Here is a 23,750-nt window from a genome sequence, read left to right on the forward strand (position 1 = left end):
GCTTTGTAGTATATAGATTCTTTATCAAATTTTAGACACTATATATTTTACCAATACTCATTTTTTAAATTATATTTAGTCTGCCATCTGATTAGTTTTTCATTAAATAATAGAGTAGCTAACTATAGAGTAAGAACACTGCTTAAGGATGTGCATACAAACACTCGTGGTAAATACAGCTGTAGGTGAAAGTTGTAAATGTCTTGATTGGGGTTAGTATTCATCATTGATGCCATTATCTTGCTATTAATTGAGAATTTTGTTTTGTTTTGTTTTGGGCTTATTTTAGCAGATTTAAAGAAAGCCACCAATTCAAATGCTGCAAAATCTAATCTACCAAAATCTGGACTTCGTCCTCCTGGATACTCACGCCTCCCAGCTGCCAAGCTAGCAGCCTTTGGCTTTGTCCGGAGCTCCAGTGTGTCCTCAGTGTCCAGCACTCAGTCTGTGGACAGTGCACAACCTGAACAGAGTCGCCTGAACCGTAAGTGGGGTGAATGGGCGGGCACTAGGGTGATCCTGGCTGCTCTTTTGGAGGGAGATGCACACAGACAAGAGTTTGAGCTTGTAGCTATCGTGTGTTATTTGCTTTGTTGTGATGAACTAAAAGTCGCACTCTACCATGGTTGGGATTCTTTAAAAATCATCTGTTGAAGGAAAAAAAGCATATTTGGCACTATCATTTTCTCACTTATGAGGAGCCAATAAGTCAGGAAAAAAAAAAAACTTTTACATTACTCATAAATCTAGAAAATAAACTTATCCAGGGAGTGATTCCAGGATTCTAGGTAAGAAATCAATGAGAGATAAAAAAAAAAAAAGGTGTTGTCACAATGTGCTACCATTAAACCTGGTAGATATTAAATGATAGAGCTAAGAAATATTTTCTCTACCTGTCATTTATCTATCTCAGTTTCCTGAGAGAGTTAATACACTTTACACATTCAGGTAAGAACAAGTAGCCTCAGAGCAAGTCATACAAGCAGCTGTCCCTAAAGAAAGTGCCCTATGGGGTGCAACAGACCCCATCTCAACCTTCACTTCAAAGTATTTGATATTATATCTGAGGCTATGACATCTTAAGGTTGGTTAGCAAGTACATGCCAGATGACCAGGAGACCTTCCTGTGAAGAGCTTTTTAAAAGAGATTGTTGTAGAGGAACCAACTTAAATTAGTAAGGGAGGGGTGAGGGGAAGAGAGATTGAGAATGAGATTTATTTTATTTCCCAATTATTTCTTTTCTCCAGGAATTATTTTATTTCCCAATTATTTCTTTTCTTTATCTAGTCTTTCTTGGCTTTGTGGCAGTGATATATGGAACACTTGTACTTTGCAGTTCTAAGTTTTGATTATTATTTAAAGTGATGATCAATTCCATTTTTCTTCTTCTTGACTTGTTTGTAAGGATTTTCAAGAGTTTCCTCACTTACTTGGTTTTCTGAAGGTACTGTGGTACTGTGGTTCACAGAGGTTGCATTTGAAGGTTACCACTGTAATTAGGGATTATATCAGGGCACAGAAGTCTCAAAATATACATAATAAATAACAGTTCTCAAGTGTATTGCAATTTATAGTTTCACATATGTATGTGCATATTGACAGCCTAAAGATTTTAAAATATAGAGCAATTACTTGTCATGGATTTTAGTAGTAATATGCCTAGTGGTATGTTTCTCCTCTGTGGGGAGCATGAAGAAAAAGCCTCAGATGGTGTATAACTTAAGATGTTGATTTCTTAAAAAAAAAATAATAACTGCAAGCTGTGGAAGCCGTGTCACCATGGCATTAGCTTTTGCTGGAGAAGAGTTGACAGGTATGGATGAAATAATTCCAAGTATGCTTAGAGCATTTCTTCTCACCTTTGCTTCAGAGGAAACTAGGTAGAGACCCTTTGAGCCCCCAGGGAGACAAGAGCTATTGTGTGCCAGAGGAAATAACTCCTAGTTCAGAGTCTTCATAGTGAAAGCAATAATTGCTCTATCCAGAGTGGTTTTCTACTTAAGAAAAAAGAAACAGAATGCTTGAGTTCATTTGTAATTTTTTGCCACCTCACTAATATGCAAAATTTGTATTTCACCATTGTCTCAGGAAAAACGTGTATTTGAGTTGATGTCTTAGTATGCTTTTAGCCATGGTGCTTATACTTGTTATTAGATTTAGCATAAAAAAATTGTTTCTGTTCTTTAGTGGAGTATAACACTTTGATGATAAGGATTAAATAAAATATGAAGCTCTTGAAAGAGCTGACTTTCCTTAGATCAACTCCTGAGAGTAAAGCTTTCTGGTTTAGCTCATGGAAACAGCTAACATGATGCCAGAATTGGCTTTTGGAACGTTAGCCTTTCTTCAGGTACTACTTTCATGTAGGATTCAGTGGAGGAATAATGCTGTAATTAGAGATTGCAAAATATGCTTATAGGAAGGGATGATTTGCAAATGTGCAACTCATTTTTATATGCACTTGTGTATCTATAAACAGCCTGAGAATCCCCACACTGGCTGTGCTTTGCTGTATTTGGGACACTTTTAACTGATTCATGATGCTCTTATCCATGTTTCCGGGCTACCTTGGTTTAGTGACAATTCTTCCTATGCAGTTTTTTTGGGTACTGAGGGGCTAATGATGGTGAGTATCGAGAAGGGGGCCCAGGGCCCTCAATGAGCTGTATGGTGTGGAATCTGCGCTTTACCTTGAGTTCAACATCACGCATTAGGTCAGACCCATTGATGGGGGTTTCTTAAAGTCAGGTGCTCTTCTTTTTATTTTTTTTTCCATAGGTTTTGGCAAAGATAGCAGCCCCAGGACAATGAATTGTGTCCATAGGTGTCTACAAATCCATGGAACCTGAGGGTGTCTTAGCTTCCAGTTCCCCTCTTACATTAGAGCTAAGCTACCTGGGAGCAGAGTGACTTGCTCCAGGTCCTGCTCCTGTTCTCCCTCTGGTTCTTAAAGGTATTTCTGTGGTGAAGACACACCCTTCATTTAATGACTTTTCTTTCCAATAGACAATCTTGGGATCAGAATGGTTCTGAGAGTCCCCTCAGGCCAATCCCTTGTCTTCCGCAGCTGCTCCCCCCCCCCTTTTTCTTTTAAAGATTTATTTATTCATACAGAACTGGGGTACAGGCCAGAGATGCAGAGGGTGAGACGATTCACCAGGGACTTTGTGGGCAGCAGAACAGGCAGATCGACGAAGTACACTGCTGAGGGGAGCAGCGGGCGGATCAGAAGAGGTCTGCCACGCCATGTGGATCTCCTCCAGGGCAGGCAGCGATGGAACTCATGCGGAAGTGGCTTAAGCTTCTTAGTGCTGTGCTTTAACCCGCTGCGCCACCAGGGAGGGCCCGGAATACCCCATTTTATGCAGAAGTCCTTTTGTGATTGGATAGCCCTTACTGTTATGAAGGGCTCTCTGGGGGCCCAGGAGCCTCCATGTGATTTCTGACTGGTAGCCATTCCTCTGGATTAGAACCTCCTCTTTATCCCCCTCATGCTGCAGGAGACCACCCTCTCAGCTCCCTTCCTTCCTTGGCAGGTTTAGGCTCATTGCATGAGGCTTAGGAGGTTGTCCTGTTCAGAACCTAATTACACTGATTATGAGCCATAGCTTTATAATGATTCGAACTGAAGTGAGGGAAAATACTTCTCTAACTTAAAACTTAAATTTAAACTTAAAGCAGGGCTTTCCCTGGTGGCTCAACCAGTTAGGACCCAGCACTGCAAGCTAGCCACAGCAGCTTCAGTGCAAGTTCGATCCCCAGCCCCGGAGGTGATCCACATGGTGCAACAGGCCTCTCCTGACCCACCCACCCACTGCTCCCCTCAGCAGTAAACTTTGTCGATCTGCCTGCTTTGTTCCCCACTGTGTCTCTGGTGAATCTTCTCACCCCCGCACCTCTGGCCTGTACCCCAGTTCTGTATGCATAAATACATAAATCTTTTTTAAAAAGTAAACTTAAAGTAATAGTATTTGAGCAGGTCTGGCCCATCATGTATCTCGTCATTTTTTAAGATAGTTTCTAGAAAAGCAGAAAACTTTGAACAGGCTTTTAGGGAAAAAATACTTAGAGAAAGGCAGTGGTTTTGTTGGTAACATACTATAGCCTAGAGTAGACCTCGTTGTCAAAGTTATCAACTGCTAGATATAAACTTGATTTTCTCAGTGGTAAGTAGTTATAATTTAAAGTTAAAACCTTGGTGGGGTGGAGGGGTAGGAAGAATTAGGATTTTTTGAGTTAATCATAGCTAGAAACAGTATACCCCTGGACAGAGGGTGGAGGATTATGTGGAGTATCCTATCTCATTGCATATGCTGAGTATCCTATTGAGTTAACAGAAATGGAAAATATCTTCCAGACAAGAACATGAAGAAAGTGACATTTTTAGTGGTTCTTTCCAATTTCACTTCCTCCTCCTCTTTTCTCAAGCTTGGTCATAGTTTATCAATGGTGATCCAACACCAGAGATCATGAGACACAGTATCTGAAATGAGAACTGAAAAGAAAATGGAAGACTTTCTCTTGTTTCTTTTCCCAGTGTGGGGAAGTAGAAGAGCATTAAGGAAGCAGGGATGATGCTGGGGACATAGACACAGGAACGGATTATCATGACACCAGCGTATGTGTGTCCAGAGTTTAAAAATGATAAGAGTTGGATTTAGTTCATGAATTGAGGTGGAGGGTTAATTCTGATCAGGAAGTTTCTCAGAGGGGATGTTAAGCTAGGAAATACTCCGAAAGGTGGGGATGTGCTCTAGGAGATCTTTTGGAGCATCTATTGGTGCATCCAGAAATCCATCTGAATCTAAAGGGTTGCCTTTTCTGGAGCAACTTCATTGTGGCATGTCCCAAAGTTTCTTCTTAGAACTTGACTTTTTCAACTCTATAGTCTTCCCTTGGCCACCTTATCTACAAATTCACTCTTAGTACTTTGGGCAGAATACTTAATTTATATCTTCCAGCTCCAAACTCTAGAACTACTCACCTACATTTCAAATGACCTATCAAATGTTTCCTACTGGATGTTCCTCGTTATTTCAATAGAATTTTTCCTAAAAAGACTCTTTCTTCTCATACACACACACACACACACACACACACACGTATGTATGTGTGTGTGTGTGTGTATGTATATATACATATACATATATATATATACCTCTCAGTGTTGTTTTGTCTTCATCACGTCTATGACCTCCTCACTACTGAGGCTGGAAACTCTAAAATCAGAATTGCCTCTCCCTTTCTTTTATGCCTTCCTTTCTATTTGGTGATCCCATATGGTTAGTTCATTCTCTTTCTCCCCTGCACCTTCTCTCTCACTGACCCTCTCTTTTACTTCTATCTATCCTAAGTTTCTTTAAGTTTGAATGCCTCTACCTAAACTATCTCATTATATGGTCATTCTCTGATCCACTAGGCATTTCATCCTATGTAGTTTCCCTTTAACCAGAATTTGATTGATCCATGGGACCCCTGTGCTGGCTTTAACTCCTTGCCTAAAATCTCAGAGACTCTGTGAGCTACCCAGTGACCTCCTCACTTCTCCACAACTACCCTCTGACATACATCCTCCCCTAGCTAACCAAATTTGGTCAGTTTTCTCAGGGTTTTGTGTATTCCTGTACTGGGGCTTGGTCAGCCTTTCAGCACAGGAATGTTCTCCCCTTCCTCCAGATCTCTCTGTAGAGTCTGTCATTTTGGACCATAAAACAAATATCACTTTCTCTAAAAACTTTCCTTCACTTGAGTAATCTATATTCTGAGGAACTCATACGGCCCCTTGCTTATCTCACTTTTGTAGATTGTCTCATACCATTTTGTAGTTACTTTCTCTTCAGTCCCTCTTTTGAACTGTAAACTCTTTGAGTATAGAGACTATATCCTTACTGTTTAGTATCCCTTCATACAACCTTGCTTGAGGTCTTCACTCCAGTAGAATTTCAGAATTTCTCTCTCAACAAACATGTTCTCATATGTAAGTGTATGGAACAATAAAAACCTTTGAGAGTAACTTGGATAATTTTCAGCTGTATTTTGTAGTGGGGCACATGTCATAGTATCAAGACTTCTACAGGTCTTTAATACAATAGTTGGTGAGGTTCATTACTGAGACCTTTATAGTTCTAAAGAATCTCTAAAATATTATTTTCATTGACTGTGGTACATTATAGATAATTTATATAATTTGAAGAATAAAAAACATAAAAAAGTTATTTAAAGTATAATTTTATAGTTAGGGATAATATGGAGAGTGACTGACCTAATTATCTCATAAATGTGTAAAAAACTGTATATTGTCATGATATAATTAGCAGTTTTTAAAGAATTGGGCTAAAATCCTACTGCTGTCTTTTCATTAGAGAATTTCAAAGTTTCTAAAATTAGATACCTCAATTTATTGAGATTAGGTATTTTCATTAAATTCTAAGTTTTATTTCTTGTGTTATTACTTAAAATAATGTTCTTTTAATTATTGAATAGCATTTGGGTTCTGGGGATAATAACCTAAAGTGGAAAATCACTAACCTTTTTGGAAGGTTAATCAATGAAAATGACTGTTAATGTGAAAGCTTTTTGCAATGTTAACTTCATCATTTATACTCATGGATGCTGTAAAATACATTTACATACATAATACATTTTATTTTCTGTATGAAATATGCATTCTAAAATAAGATCACAGTTGACAAGAAGCATTATTTATGACTCCTACTGAATAGCCACTATCCTTTATCATGTTCTATTGGCAAAGAGAGAGACATTTCTTATTCATGGAAAAAGGACCTGGAAGGGACCTGTAAGGTCAAATTTCAGAGAAGCTATTCCCTACTTGAAATTAAGTTTTATCGACATCTTTTGTACATTTCCTTTCAAAACTTAGGCAATGAATGATCAGGTCCACCCAGAGATGGGATTAGAATATAAATGGGTAGTTTTTTCCAAGGGAATTTTATTTATTTATTTTCTTAATTAATTTTTTTACATCATTGTTTTGTTTTGTTTTGTTTTAAGCAGGTTAATCATTTATGGCTATAATGAAAATAAACTGAAATGATCATATTTTTATTTATACCAGAAATAATGTCTGTTTAAACAGTGTTATTTTTCTTCACTGTCTTGCTTTGTGAAGATTAGATTGTCTACTTTCTCTTCCCCATCCCGCATTCTTTCAGCCTATGTGATGGGGTAAGCAGAGACCTTGATGTTGGACTGCAATGGACCAGGATACCATAATCTTTGCCCTTGCCAAATTAAAATCAGTGGGAGAGAGTATGTAAGTACATCTGTGCAGAGAAGTCTTAGTAATGCTATGGTTGAAGGCAGTACAGCATTTGGTGTGCAGGTTGGGGCACAGGTACATGAAGTGGAAGCATCTAATTTTCCTAATTGAGTGGTAAGGAAAGATCCCGACCCATTCAGGACTCCTCCTATCTATCTTAGTGCTGCTTCATTATATCTGGGAACCTAATTATTCCTCACTGGTTTTAGGTGATGACAATGTTCTGGATTTGCTGTAAACTAATCAAGCAATGAAAATAGCAACAGCAACAAAAGACTAAAGGGAGTAGTGTTGAGAGCAAAAAAAGGGAACTTTTTAATGTTTCTTGAGACAGTGTGATGGAATTGTAATGATTTATTTTGCTATTTACTTCATTTTCTTTGGTATGTTTGCAAGTTATTATAAAAGAATGTTATAATTCCACCCCTCCCACGAATTGGCTTTCATTCCTCAAAAGACAGTGTATTATAGTAGAGAAGGACATCGTCTTGAGGTAGACTACTGGGTTGGCATCTGCCTTTGTCACTTATTAGCTCTGTGTACCTAATCTTTCTGTGCCTCTGTTTTCAAGATCGAAACCTCCGTAGGATTGATAGCCACATTAATTTGTGCCAGGTGCTTAGAACAAGCATTATACAATAAAGTCTTTGTGGTCATTTCTATCCACTGGCCATGTGCATTCAATACTATGTTGAGAAGGATTTAGAAACCCACTGGAAACATGGGCATGATGGATTAACTGTGTCTGGTATGTGGTAAAGCAGGACGTAGTGATAACATCCAAACCAGGGAGATAACATCCATGTCTACATTTTTTATAATCACTTCTCTTTTGTATGATGAATACTTTCCTGAGCACAAGCCAATCCATGTATTATTTATGAAACATAATGTTGGCAGTTCTAGAAGATGATCGGTTGATTTTCATGAGAGTCTGTAAGCTTATGGTTGTTTGGATTATTTATGAACTATAGGGAAGGAAAGTGATGTTTTGATTTCTTTATCTAAAAGGTCTGTGCCATGTCCATTAACATGTTATCATTTAAAAAAATACATTTAGTTTAGTTCCCTTTAAATGAAACACATTTATTCAAGGTGACTAATACATAACACATTAATCAAAGCTGATGGCATTTAAAACCTCTACTCAAAATAGAAACAGAGTTGAATCTGATTTTATTTTGTGCCTTTCTAAAATGGGAACATTTCATTTTGCAGTATGTAAGGGGCTCCACACAGCTTGTCATTTTCTGGAGTCTGTTTCCATTGTTCTAGAGTTTTACTGTGTCAAGAATCTCAACCCATTTGAGTGGATGGGGAGAAGAGAAGAGTGAGAACAAAAACCACAATAAAGTTCTGATTTTCTTTGGAAATGAGAAGTCAAATAAATGTCACTGATGGATTTAAATATCTATTTCCAAAGAATCTATGATTATGTAATTTAAAGTATTCTCTGTAAAGAAAAAAAACAGCATAATTTTCACTGTATCTTGCTGTTTATTTTCTCAGCTATTCCCATACATTCAATTTTTTTCTTTTCTCGTTTCTTTGCTCCTTCACACACATGTACAAAAATGAACATGGTTCTCTTGAGCATCATTCAGCATTGTGTACCAGTGAAAATTTTTTCTTTATTGTTTAATTTTATCCACTTTGACACAGAAATGTAGGCAAAACTATTCAAAATTTTACACTGTTCCTCAAAAGCTTTTTAAGTGCTACATGCTAGTATGTTTTAACTTATTCAAGATAAAGAAAGGTTACTTTGAGCTATGGAAAAGTGGTTAAGATTTAAGTAAATATGCCACATTTATAAGCAAAATATACATCAAAATTATGTATTAACATGTGTGTTAATTCACATAATATGAAAGTAAATTTGGGAAAATCAGTTTACCTCGATGGATTATGATTATATATTAAAATTGGGAGGGACTGATTGAACTGACTAGTTTTGGTTTCAAGAACTGGGATCCTGTGACTTTATTTAAAAGATGGAATCAATTATGATTCTTAAATATTGAATAATGGGAAGAAGAATTAATATGATAATGGTGAGCAGAGTTTGGAGATGGGAGACTGGGGTTGAGGGATCTTAGTTCTGCCAAAATTAGGGATGCTTCCCTTATGGACAAGACTGACTTAAAATTACTTTTTCACATATGAGATGGAAACTTCACTGCATTCACAGATTGAGAGTTACTCGGAGGTTTCACTTCCCTGCTTTTTTCCTATAAAATGTTGGGCTATGAGGTGGTGGAAATTGCCTTCTTGCCACTGTCTTCTATCCAGTGTTAGACATCTTAGATTATTGGTCCAGAGCCATAACAGGTAGGTGTGAGTAGGGGGATGGAGGTGTTAGGATTACTTTCACATGTTTTATTGCTTTTATTTTAGCAGAAGTGGTAGGTCAGAGGTAATATTCATAGCTCTATCTTCACTCAAGGAAATGACAGAGAAGAGAGAGTAAACAGCAAGAAAGCATAAGTTATTGGCTCACTAATATTCTTCGGAATTTTGCCAACAGCCCACACTCTCTTGTATTGCTTTGACATGCACAAGCTTTCTTCTGGGAAGGCTTGTACCTAGCATTATTTTCCTTAAGGCAATAGGTAGGGGCCACAGATTGACCATTCCTTTTACTTTCCCTGGGAAAGAAAATAAATGGCATAGTGATGTCAGTGGGTTCTTTGGCTCCATGACAGTAGCTTTTGGGAAAAGAGCATTATTGGGAGGCTGAAATAAGAGTCAGCCATGAGGATGGAAGGAAAAGACCACATGTGAATAAGTCAAATCTTCTTACAGAACTGTGGGTTCAGGAGGAGGAGCAGATTTGAGGGACTCTAATCATGTTGAGGTCCTGGGAAAGCATTCATGTAAATATGCCTGCCAAATTTGTAGAATATCTGAAGTTAAGAAAAGCAGCCATCTTTGGAAGCAGGACTGACTACCAAGGATGCAAGCAGAGTAATATTGGGAAAAGGATGATATATCTGCAGTAAATGTCTAACCAGGGAGCAGGGAGGACACATTGGAAAAGACACGGTCATCGAGGCAGACAAGAGTCACAAAAACTCAGGGAGAAGAGAGATTTGTGGAAATAAGGTGGTCAGTCAACATTCTGTGTACTGCTGGGACAAGACAAATTTTTAGGGATCTTGAGATAAGGAAATATGTATTTTCAAGTAAGAGGGATGCCAGATTACTGATGAAATATGTTCAACCATTCAGAAATGGTTGCTTGTGAACAAAAAGAAAACTTCATTATATGAAATGGAAATCTTATCCTGTGAATTTGCCGTGAAGTTAATAGAAGTATTAAATCATTTTAAGCACTTTGCATTGTTTGTTCTTGAACAAGAGTAGCCTGAATTGAAAATAAGAGAAGATGGGAGAAAATCATACAGTATAAATGAAATGGTGAAATGTAAGTTTTAATCAGCTGTTACCCCCCCCCCCCCAGATGAAATGAAATACTTAGAGGCAGATTAAGACTGCCTGAATCTCACTAATGTTACTTCTGTTATTTTTTTTTCTTCTGTTATTTTTTAAAGATTTATAGTTTATTTCTTTTATGCATGTAAGAACTGGGGTATAGACTAGAGGTGTGGGAGGGTGAGAGGATTCACCAGAGACTGAGTGGGGCAGATCTGCTGAAATACACTGCTAAGGGAGCAGTAGGTGAAATAGGAGAGGTCTGCTGCACCATGTGGGTCAGCTTCCTGGCCTGGCATCAAACTCATGCCCCTGAGGCTGGCAACAGCTTGATAGTGCTGAGACTCCAACCCCGGTAACACCAGGGAAGTCCTATCCCTTGTTATCATCAAGTGTGTTTCTTTAACCAATAGTTACCAAAAATTCTATTTGTTGAGTATGATTACTTTAGGAGGCTACGTCGACATATTTTGATGCTTGTCTTACACTGTTGGGTGTGTATAGGTTGTCGGTAATATAGTTTTGGTTCCTTTGGTGCTTTCAATGCAATAGTTTCATCATTTGGGGTTTGAATATTATTGGATGGTTTATGCATTTGTGAGTTGAAATTAGTATCTGAAATTTCCTTTCTGGCCTTGTTCTATAGGAACGATTTTGGCTGGGCAACTTACCTACTGTGGATGACCAAAATGCTGTGGGTGACCAATAACCTGAGTCACTAAACACTAAGTGTTGTTCTTTGTTTTCCTTTGAATTTAGCTGGCCTTGTCAAAAATCCCTTTCTCTCTCTCACACACACAGATCAAAATGTTAGAAAAGTTGTTTACACTGGAGATAATATATCTTTCATAACTAGGTATGAAAATTAATTTTATTGGTTTCTCCCCCCACCCCGAAACTCACATGATTAAACTTGTAAAAAATGAAATACAAGGAGAGCACAACACTGGGCTCAATCTCAGCTCTGATCATTTAGCTGAGTGGCAGTAGACATGCCACGCCACTGGTTTGGATCTCAGGTACTTCATATATGAAAGGAGACTTTTAGACTTGGTTTTCAACATGATCCAAGTAATTCTTTAAAAATAAACTCACATATGGCCCTCCTTGGTGGCGCAGCGGGTTAAAGCACAGCACTGAGAATCTAAAGCCGCTTCCGCATGAGTTCGATTCCCGCCTGCCCTGGAGGAGATCCACACGGCATGGCAGACCTCTCCTGACCCGCCGGCTGCTCCCCTCAGCAGTGTACTTCATCCATCTGCCTGTTCTGCTCCCCGCTCTGTCTCTGGTGAATCCTCTCACCCTCTGCATCTCTGGCCTGTACCCCAATTCTGTATGAATAAATAATCTTTTAAAAAATTAAAAAAAAAATAAACTCACATAATGTCAAGTTGAATAAGGTGAATGACATAAAGTGTGGGTTTATTTCACTTAATTATTGTGAGGACAAAATAATAATGTTTACTGGATTAACCAGACAGCATAGGGCTGTCATTGAGTCTTGACTGTTTTAGTGTTTTGTCTGTGAATAGTGTGCTATTTTAACTTGGAGCACATCAAGACATAAATAGAACACGAGCTAGCCTTCTAGGAGTAGTTTCCAGTCTGGCTGGCATCTTCTGTGTACAGACTATGAGGAGTTAATTCAGATATCAACTATTCAAGTAATTCAGGACTTTGTGAAGATAGCAATGATACACTGAGAATAATTAAACACCTAAGATAGATACATTTGCTATTATTTTTACCCTGAATATATATAACACATGTAGATTATGTGTGGTAGGTTTTTATATAAATGTCTAGTTCTTCCTCTCTAAGGGACAGATGAGAACCTTCTTTCAGTATCACTAGTACATTGTGTTTTTGTTACCGGGTAGCCCAGAGTGAACTAGGGCTGCCTGTCTGTGGGTCCTCACCCTCTCACTCAAAATGTAATTTTCTGCAGGCACACACAAGAAGGGTAATGGGTCTATTTACAAAAGGGGAAAGGAAAAGAAAAAACCTAGGGAAAGAGAGAGGGATACAAAGTAACTGGAATACCTTACCAGCTTGGCTAACTTGGAACTCTAGTCACAGACTAATACCACTAGCGTCAGTCACACAGTCTGAGAGCAGTTGCTCCAGAGAGAGAGAACTGTTACCTCTCCAAAGTGACAGTTGGAAAACCGCTCCCTATTTAACCCCAGAGTCCCAGAATGCCTGCTTGCTCCACCCTTGGATTCTCACAGTTCTCTCCTTGGTACTGCTGGTTGTCGTAATTTTCCAGTCACTGGAGTAGGGGGTGGAATCCAGAAAGCTGGAGTAGGGGATGGAGTCCATAAAACTCTGCAGAATTTCTTTAGGACATCCTTCCCCTTAACAATTTTGCTTTCTTACATCAGAGCTCTTTTTGTTTGTGGTTATAGTTACCTACTTAGTCCACATCAATTGTCTGCCGCTCCATGTGGGTGACGTCACCTCTGTGGCTGGGGATCAAACTCATGCCGAAATGGTGTTAGCTTCTTAGTGCTGTGTTTTTAACCCTCTCCACCACCAGTAAGGGCCCAGTCCACATCAGTTGTACACAAAGCATTTAATCACATTATTGCAAAAGGGTATTACTCCTTTCAATAAATTCTGAAAAAGTCTCACTTTTTTTTTTTCTTTTCCCCAGAGCATTGCTTTACCGTGTCTATGATGTTTTCTCCAAAGTTCCTCTTTTGCTGTTTTGGGTGTTCTATGGGCAAACAATGAGATATTTTACACCCTTAAATAACTGCTTAATATGGATGGAGGCATGGCTAGATTTTCCCAACACAAATATGGATGCTTGCCTTGTGTGTCAGCTGCCTGTCCAGGGTGGGGGGGCTTTGATTGAGCACCCTCTGCTTTGACCTGAGCATAGGACTGTGGCACACTCACCACCAGTGTATGAAAATGGAAGGCTGCCTGCAGGCAGCTTTATGGGCTCTGAGAAGGCTGCCCTTCTCTCCTCTCCTGTTGGTAACTGCCCTGTTCCTGGCTGTGAGACTTGGGGTAAAGTATTAGATGATATGGAGCCCCCCCCCACACTCTCTAGCTTTGGGGTTGCTATTAATATGTGGTACCAGCAATGCAGGGATTCTTACATTCCTGTAAGTATGTGTGTGTGTGCATATATGTGTTTGTATATGTGCTTATTATATCTGTGATCATAGATGGACGTATATGTGCATGCTCATCCACTAACTACAAAAACCACAATAAAGCTTCACAAACCCCACCTCTTGCTCTTGACACAGATAAGTGTGGCAGGAAGGCAGGCACCCCATCCTGGCCAATGTGACAGAAATAAGATGTTCAGATCTTTTCCCCAGCACTCTTTATTAGAATCTACGCATGGCAGGGAGTTGACACAACAGACAGCCTCAGCTGTCAACTGCCAGCACCCATTTACTCTGACCCCTTTGATTAGAAAATGAAAAATGCCAACACATCTCAGGCACTGACAGCCTCGAGGTGTGCCTCTGAGGTTGGTGCCAACATAGGAAACTTCTATTCCCACCAGTAAGGTTTGTGTTAATGAAGGCAAATGAGCCTCAGTGCACCTTGTCAAATGGTTCACTGAATAAATATGCTAATTAAGCCTGAGGTCAAAGAGCAGGTGTTGTTTCAAGCAGATACTATTAGTCTGTGCCCGACAGTGCTGCTGAAAGTACATGTGAAATGGTATCCATCTTCCCAGTTTTTATTACAGTTAAGAAAAAAAGATACTTACTGGCTACAGGCTTGGTCCTTCCCTGGAAATGTTATTTCCTTTGGATGTTATGTTACATCCTTCAGGTACCTACACACAATACAATACTAACTTCTCCCTTCATGTGCCCCTTAACTGTCCTTTCCAGAAGCCACTGGTTGCCATCACAAAAGCCTGAAATGTCCACAATGGCACCTTAGACATTTTTCCCAAGTAGTTGTGAAGAAATTACAGTGTTGTCAGGGGAGGTGAGATGACTTTTGTCACCATCCAGAAACGATTAGTGATGGATTAACTTTATGTCCTCATCCCATAATGTATATTAGGGGAACCATACTAAATGTTGCTGTGGAGTTACAGGAGAAAGATGTTACTTGTGTAGCTTGAATATTAGTATGAGGAGATATCATCAGGAAAGTGCTACAATACAAGTTGGTAGTGACTCTGCAGTTTCCTGTGATGTTGCCTTTGTTAAGTATCTACAGGAACCTGAGTTAGTTGCCCCAGCTACACAGGAGTCCTTTAGCAGTGTGTAGATGCTGATTAAGGTCTTACATGAGCTATGCCCAGATACCAGTGAGGATGGTGCATGTCTATGCACTGAACACAGAAATGCATAAGGGCCTGTGGTTCTTCTCAGCAACTACAGTGAGGCAGTGAGATGGAATGAACAATGACCAGGGATTTAGTTGAACACGAAGCTAGATACTCACTTGGGTTAAAATCTGGGAAAAATAACAATCCTCGGGCACTCACTGGCCTCCCTGTGGAGTGAATGTTTATGGTTTCCAGAAAGCTTTCTGTAGATCCTGCATCTATGGTCCCAAGATTCCAAAGCAGAAGGTTCTCAAGGGTTTCAGAGTCCTTAGAACACAAAACTGCTCCTGACCACATTTTCATTAAATAACTGTAAGGGAAAAGCCCATATACTTTTCATGTATTTTCCCTTTATCACAGCTGGAGGGCATACAACTTATGTGGCTTAGATATAGTATTGACAATAAAAAAAACGATAATTAGACCTATATATCTAAAACATACAAACACTGCATTTTCTCATTTAAGAAAAAAATAAGTTTTCAGTAATAATGCTAAGAGAATAAAATTCTGAGCCTCAATATACTTCAATATAGAATCAACTCATTTTAATTGAGGAAAAATTTCTCAAAGCCTAGCTTAAAAATATCTAAATATGGTAAGGTGATATTGATCTCATACAGTTTTCTTCAGTGCTGCATCTTGTATGAAAACAGATAAATGATTTGGTATATACTGGAAAGTCATTAGAGAGATAATGTTATTTTCAATTTCAGAGACATGTAGAAAAAAGTTTTCATATTTTGAAAAATGCCTTTTACGATAGTGGATAACTCATTAAGTTTTATAAATTGCATGTTTGATATGTAGAACTAATGCATGATATTTTTAAGGTCAGCAGTTGAAATCTGTAGGAAAATCAGACATGAAATATTTGTTTTTAATTCAGTGCTGCTTCCCCCAGAAACCTTAGTTGGCAATATGACTATAATGGACGAGTGTCTTATAGCACCAAGTGTCCTCACGTTTATCACTGTCGTGTCTTGTTAAGCATGTAATTGTGTAAAATTGTATCAAATAGATCTCTGTAATTATATCTCCACTAGAAGAAACAATATCATAAAGTTACACAGTTAACAAATGCCAGAAGGTGGCCAAGTAATTCCTATGACTGTTAGGAATGAGACAAGGAAACCACTATCACCAGTCTTATTTCCTGTTGTTTTTAAAATGCTGGTCTATGTCAGTTGGTAAGGAAAAGACTCATGCTGTAAACATTGCAAAGGAAGGAACAAAATAATCATTTTGAGGACAAAAGCTTGTTCAAGGAATATCAAAGACACTGAAAAAGTTTCAAAACTTTCTCAAAAGTTTTTTCAAAATTTACAATACACAGGATAAAAAAAAAAAAAAGATAGTGTTCCTTTATACTTGCCCAAATGTAAAGCTGAACAAGAGACCATATATCATAGAAACAAAAACAAAAGTTAAATCTAAAAAATAAGTAGGATCCTTGTGAAGGAATCTGAAGAACTTTGCTGAGGGATAGAAAAGATTTGGATAAATAAAGACACATCTTATTCCTGTATGAGAAGATTTAATGTGAAGCAGAAGCTATGGAATCCATTCCTATTAACCTGAAGAGAGATGGATTACAGTGCCAATAATAATCTACTAGGACATGATAAAATTTTCTATGATCTGAGGTAATACTAAATGTGCAAAAGAACTCAGAAAGTATTCAAAACTGAAAAGCAACAAAGGGGCACTTGACTTTCTAATTTAAAATGTATTAAAATTTTGAAATTACTGGGCCCTCACTGGTGGCACAGGGGGATAAACCATAACACTATTTAGCTATCCACTACCGATGTAGCACGAGTTCCATCCCTGCCTGGGGAAGTGACCCACGTGGCATGGCAGACCTCTCCTGTCTCACCCACTGCTCCCTTCAGCAGTGTATTTTAGTCATTCTGCCTGTACTGCTCCTCATTCTGTCTCTGGTGAATCCTTTCATCCCCACACCTCTGGCCTGTCCCCCAGTTCTTATAGACATAAATAAATAAATCTTAAAAAAAGTTAAATTATTGACATATAGCCATTAAAATGGAATGGAAGATCTAGAAATAAATTCAAGTTAATCTGTCAGTTAATCTATCTTTATTTAGATATAATGCATCTACAAATACTTATACTGTATGCAGATGCATATTTTATATTTGCAGATATATATACATGCAGTAAAATATGGTGAATATTTGAAAAAGTAGAGTTGGAGGAAAAGTTAGATTTCTATATCATATCATATAACAAAAAAAACTTTAAAATCTATTAAAAATAAACAAAATAAAAAATAAAACAATAAAAAACTGGGAGTGAATATAGGCTAATGTTTAAGGTGAAGAAAGATTTTCCAATCATGAAACTAAAGCCTATGCCAGAAAAGAAAAGATGAGAAAAGCATTTCAATTACTTTCATCTGTATAAGCAGATGGAGGTTATTGCAAATTTTCCAGTTCAAATAAAATTCAAAACTATTGTAGGTAATAAAACATTATAAAGCAGGCCCTCCGTGGTGGTGCAACAGGCTAAAGCATAGTATTAAGAAGCTCAAGCACTTCAGCATGAGTTTGATCCCCACCTGGGAGGTGATCCACATGGCATGGCAGACCTCTCTGACCCACCCTCTGCACCCCTCAGCAGTGTACTTCGTCAGTCGGCCTGTTCTGCTCCCTACTCTGTCTCTGGTGAATCCTCTCACCGCCCCTACACCTCTGCCTGTACCCCAGTTCTGTATGCATAAATAAATAAATCTTTAAAAATATAAAGCAAATAAATTGGGAAACACTGTAACAATTACGAAACAATTACCTCTAATATCTCTAAGAAACATAAAGGACTCTTACAAATTAATAAAAAATAAAGTATCCTCAATAGCAAAAATGAGTAGGAGATATAAATGAACTCATAAGAGAAGTGAAACCAATATCCAACAAGCATGATACTTTTTTGCCCCTCTATATTAATATAATAAATTAAACATAATGTTGTTTTTCCTTGGTGAATATGAAGGAAAATGCAGCCTTATGCACTGAAGTTGTATACACAGGTTAGCATGATATTTAAAGAGGCTACTTTCTAGGACATAGCAAGATGGTGACTGTAAAGGCATTCTGAGTGTCAGAGTGGACTCACCTCCCCTACATACATGTGAACATGGCCCATATCAAAAATACCATGAACAGCAAATATTGGTGGGGTGTGCAGAAAAAGGAACCCACATATGCTATTGATGAGAATATAGACTGGTCCATACTTTGTGAAGAACAAGATGGAGGTTTCTCAAAATACTAAAAAGATATCTACCTCGTAATCTAGTAATTCAACTTCTAGGAATTTTCCTGAAGAATGCAAAAAAAAAAAAAGCAGTAATTAGAATAGTTGTATATACACCTTCATTTACTTCAGCATTATTTACAATAATCAATTTATGGAAGGAACCGAAATTCCCATCAAGAGTAGTGGGTTAAGTTGAGAACTATTAGTTGTGATGTATCCTTTCAGAAGACGGTAACCATTATTGTGGATGGCATCTGTTGGGGAAGGCAGTTGAGACACTATGATCTTGCAACCTATTGGTTGCTGATATTTATCATTTGGTTCAAGTTCTACACTTTGGAGAAATACTGAAAAAAATCTTTCATTTTTTTTTGTGACAGACCTCTGAATATTTAAAGTTGTTCACTGAATCTTTAGATCAAAATACTCTGTAATTCAATTACTCTGCTTTTGGTCTATAAATATTTGAGTTCTTTTTAAAAAATGTAGTGTTTATACACTATCAAATACTACTCAGCTATAAAATGATGAATGTTTGCTATTTGCGATAACATGGATGAAACTGGAGAGGATTATGGTAAGTGAAATAAGTCAGAAGGAGGTAGACAAAGCCCAAATGATTTCACTTATATGTGGAGTACAAAGAAAAAAGGAAATAAAATAAAAAAACAAAACTAAAAATCCTTCCAAATATTATGACACAATTGAGTGGGAGTAGAAACTATTGGGGAAAGCCGCCCACTGGCTTCTGATAAAGGACTATGAGTGCTTTGCTCATGTGTGTGATGTGTTAACATACATCTGAGGAGGCATCAACCTGTTTCCCTAAATCTTATACAGTGTTATAAACCAATGTGACCTCAGTAAAGAAACAAACAAAAAATGATACATAAAAATCATACTTTGTTGGTATTTAAAATATTTAATGTCATGAATACTTGTTTCAAGCAATTCTTAAAATTCATGTTTAATCTTAAGGAAGTAATCCAGTGGATTTATTTAAAGAGATATACATTTAATATCAGAGTATTATGACAACTAAGCTGAGAGAGTTTGTCAAACAAATAATTAAATGTCCATGCCATTGAATACTACCAAACAAAGTGTTTGCAGATGTTTATTTATTCACAAAATCTATGATTATTTAAATGGAACAAATAAATTCAATATGTATAAATAATATAAGTAAATAGTCAATGTATAAAATAAAATAAAGTCAATAAATATAAAATAAAATGAACTTATTTTGTAAAACAAAGATAAATATCTGGATTGTTTTTAGTGTCAATAGGATTATTGTAGACTTTAAAAATGTTTACTTATATCTTTAAAGGAAGAGTAGAATAAAAAAAGGAAATGTGGTTAATTGACTCTGTTTCCAGGGTTTAAATTTCAGAGGAGGGAGCTCACCACCTAAGGGTATCCTCACACTTCTGGGGTCTAGTGGCATTTCAGTTTCCTCTGTGATTGAATTCAGTCACTTGGACATCAAAATGGGGCAGAAATAACCTGTACACTATTTTATAAGAAATTAAAAAATGAAAGAAGGCTGTATACAATAATTAAGATAACAAGGAAAAGCAGAACTTCCTTGTATTCAAAAAAGACATTGATAACAACCTTTTTTGTATGTCATGTTAAGGAATAGACAATTCATAGAACAAAATGCCTGATCACTACCCAACAAAGTCGAAGTATATTTGAAATTTTTCCATCATTCAAGGGAGTGTTCATTAAATTCTCCAGAGCTCCTTATTTCTTCTGGAGAGGTAAAAATATCAGTGTTATCATTGGACTAACTCCACTTACTAGAAGGAAACTGATAGTTTGGCAGATGAAATTAAGATTTGTTTGGAGCTGCTGGCAGCTAGCTGGACATTTCAAAAACTTGTCACTTGCTACCTGAACCCTAGGACTTAACTGTGATCCATCCCATTGAAGAACCATGATGGCTGGACAGGAGTTGAGGTGTACTCCTCATTCTGTATACTCGATACTGCTAATTCTGCAGCCATAAAAGATAGCCAGTCCTCCCTGACATGGATTTCCTGGACTTCCTTGGCTCCTAGACTACTAAGGATCTGTAAGCACTGTCTCTACAAAGGCACTGAATGCTGGGAAGACCTGGAGGTGACATACCTGGGGCTATGGGAAGCTACCTTGCTGAAATCAGAAGTACACTATAGCAAGCTCTTAAATAGATAATCTAGTCTTACACCTTAAAGAACTAGATAAAGAATATATGAAGCCAAAAACCAGCAGAGGAAAGGGAGGAAATAATAAAAGTGAAAACACGAGTGGAATAAAAATTTAAAAAGATCTGTGAAACCATATGTTTCTCTTCTAGCTAGACTTTGTATGTAAAAAGGAAAAATTTAATAATGAAAACAAAAAAAGAAGTTACAGTAGACATCTTAGTAATACAGAGAATCAAAAGAAACTGTGTAAACAAAGTTAAAAATATAGGAAAAATGGGCAAATTTTTAGAAGCATACCACCTTTCAAGACTGAGTCAAGAACAAGTAGAACATCTGAATAGTCTGAATTATGAGTATGGGCATTGAAATAATCATCAAATATTTCCTAAAATAGAAAAGTTCAGGACCAAATTCTTTCATTAGTTAGTTCTACCAAACCTTCATAGATGAGCTAATACTTACTTTTCTCAAATGTCCCCAAATATTGAAGAAAAGGGAATGCTTCCAAATACGTTTTATGAAATCAAGATCACACTGACACCAAAGCAGACAAGGAAAACAGATGCAAAAGTTCTTAAGAAAATCTTAGCAAACTGAATAAAAAAACTACATTAAAGAGGATATACACTACTAGCACATCAACAAAGATAAGTAATAATCATCTGATCATCTAAACACATGCAGGAAACCATTTGACAATATCCAGTATGCATTTATAATAAAAGCTCATAATAAAATGGTGATAGAAGGACCATAACAGCACATAATAAAGTCTATATATGACAAGTCACAACTGACATCATACTCAATGGTGAAAAACTAAAAGTATTTCCTTTAGTATAAGATATAAGACAAGGATGCCCACTTTCACTTCTGTTATCAACAGAGTATTGGAAGGCTTCGCAGCGAAAGTAGGCAAAAGAAAGTTATAAAAGGAATCCAAATTGTGAAAATATCACTATTTGCAAATTATATAGTAGAAAAAATCCTAAAGTAACTAAAAGGCTATAAGAGTTATCAAGTCAGTATAATAAAGTGGCAGGCTGCATGTGAATGTACAAAAGTCTGTTATATTCTACTAACAAACAGCAAACTGGAAGAGAAAGAAATCAAGAAAACAGTCTCATTCCCAGTCACACAAACATAATTGAGTACTTTGGAATAATTAATGACACACACACACACAAAATAAGACACTGTTAAAAGAAATAAAAGAAGCAATGGAATAAAAAGATATTTCTAATTCATGAATTGAAAGAATTGACATTGTTAAAATGGCTGTTTTACCCATAATATTATACAAATTTAATGCAATACCTATTAAAGTCTGAATAACTTTTTTCAGGGAAACAGAGCAGTCATTATTGAAATTTGTACAGAAGCACAAAAGATCCCAAATAATTAAAAGAATTCTGAGAGGAAAGAAGAACGGAGATATTATTCTCTCAGATTTCAGAGCAATAGTAATCAAAATATTATGGTACTGGGATAAAAAACCAGATACACAGGTTAGTGGATTGGTATTGTACTGAAACATTACTTCAATGAACATAATTTTAAAAAACTCATTTCCTGCTGGAATTTGAGAATAAGAGCATGTAATTGTGGCTCCTTTCAGTAAAAGATAGTGTAAGTAGGAGTATTTATAACTATTAATAAATAAATTATGTATAAGAGCATAAACAGCCCCTTGATGCCATAAACAGCCCCTTGATAGAGCAGCTACCCTAAATATGAGACAGTAATATCAAGTCAGCAGATGACAGTTGTTGGAAAAAGAGAAGAAACTGAGCTGAACCAGGTCTTAAGTGACAGCTGACTTTGGGTTGATGGAAGTGACTTGACAGCAGGAGCATTTCCCCTTTGAATGAGTAATTAAAGAGGAAGGCTGTCTACACCAGTTCTCACCCTTGTGGGTGCTGTCATTACCGATGACTGCACTTCGTTCCCTCTAGTCACACTGACTAAAAGTGAGAATGTTTTTCTACCACTTAAAGCAGTATACATTTCCCTCCACCCATATTGTAGCTACTTTGGGAAGATCTAGCTTGCTTTTATTTTCCTTCTCATTGGCATCTGTCAATAGGAACAAGACATACTGTCTTTGCAATATTGTCTAAAAATGCCTTCATACATTTCTGCTCATGTTAATTTCTTCGTGTTAAAAAAGGAAATGGGTAGGTTAGTGAAGAATTATACCAAAACTCTATTTGATTACCCCTTAATGTTCTTCCAAGAGTTAAAATTTTCATCATCTTAGCCATGAGAAAAACTGAACAATGTGGCTTTATCTAAGCAAATTCATATTCCCACTCATATGGTCTCTTTCCTCTTTTCTCTTAAGCTCTATCATGGCAATGAGGAATAAAAAAATGTAACTTTTCACCTTCAATTGGAATACCAACTTCTGACTCTGGATCTGCAATCTCTCCAGTGACTTAATTCCATGCCTGCTCCATTCTAGGTGCTAAGTAAATGTGTGAAAATTGGAAATAACTTGAAAACTATGTCTAAAGATAAAATATAATATCTGAAATACTTAATTTAAAAATCCTTGTTCTTTGTATGGCTCAGTTTTATAAAGTATCTTGTTTTCTATTAATATTTTCCTATCACATTGTAACATTTTATTCAAGTTAACAATCAGTATTCATTGATTTACCTTCTTTAGTGTTTCCCCTTTAGCTTCTTTTTACTATACTTATATTTAACAATTACTTCTTGTCTACAAATTACAAATTTTAAATTACAAATTTCAATTACACATTCCATGCTTTCATTTTTCCTGCAAAGTTTAAACACTTAGAAACATTGTGGCTTCATTTCTGCTTCCATTTTTCTTCTTATTTTTAATTTATTATCATTTATTAACTGATAAATGATGATATTTATGTCTTTAATATTCAAAACATAGAAATCTAAAAAAGACTATTTCCTGAGTGATTATTAGAGACTCTCTAGGTTAAACTGAGAGTTTCCCCCCAAAATAAAAATATAACACAGCTGCTTTCTTCCATTAAGCCCTATGCTTTATTTCCCAAGATGTGATGCTCCTCCAGCATGTCCATGGCTGTGTATCCTAGACTGAATCAGGTGACCCCCTTACAGAATCTTTAAGCAGTGATGTTTATAGCAGCATCTTATAGAAACAACTAGTTGCTCTCATCCTAGGAAAGACATCTTAGCCTACTACTCAAGAGCTCCTCTTATCTGTGAACTTAAAGCTCAAGTCTGTTATTC

At 37.0% G+C, this 23,750-nt stretch overlaps 1 protein-coding gene across 2 annotated transcripts in view; it reads left to right on the top strand.

Moving 5' to 3' along the window:
• The window catches only part of MTUS2 (microtubule associated tumor suppressor candidate 2), a 417,304-nt gene that overhangs the window by 159,261 nt on the left and 234,293 nt on the right, over positions 1-23,750 (top strand). For both annotated transcript variants that reach the window (XM_004680175.2, XM_012723287.1), the window contains exon 4: positions 290-484. In XM_004680175.2, the coding sequence (XP_004680232.1) occupies positions 290-484 (195 nt within the window). The remainder of the gene's footprint in view (positions 1-289; positions 485-23,750) is intronic.

This window comes from Condylura cristata, unplaced genomic scaffold (assembly GCF_000260355.1).
Source record: "Condylura cristata isolate star-nosed mole 26May11 unplaced genomic scaffold, ConCri1.0 scaffold00010, whole genome shotgun sequence".
Taxonomy (NCBI): Eukaryota; Metazoa; Chordata; class Mammalia; order Eulipotyphla; family Talpidae; genus Condylura; species Condylura cristata.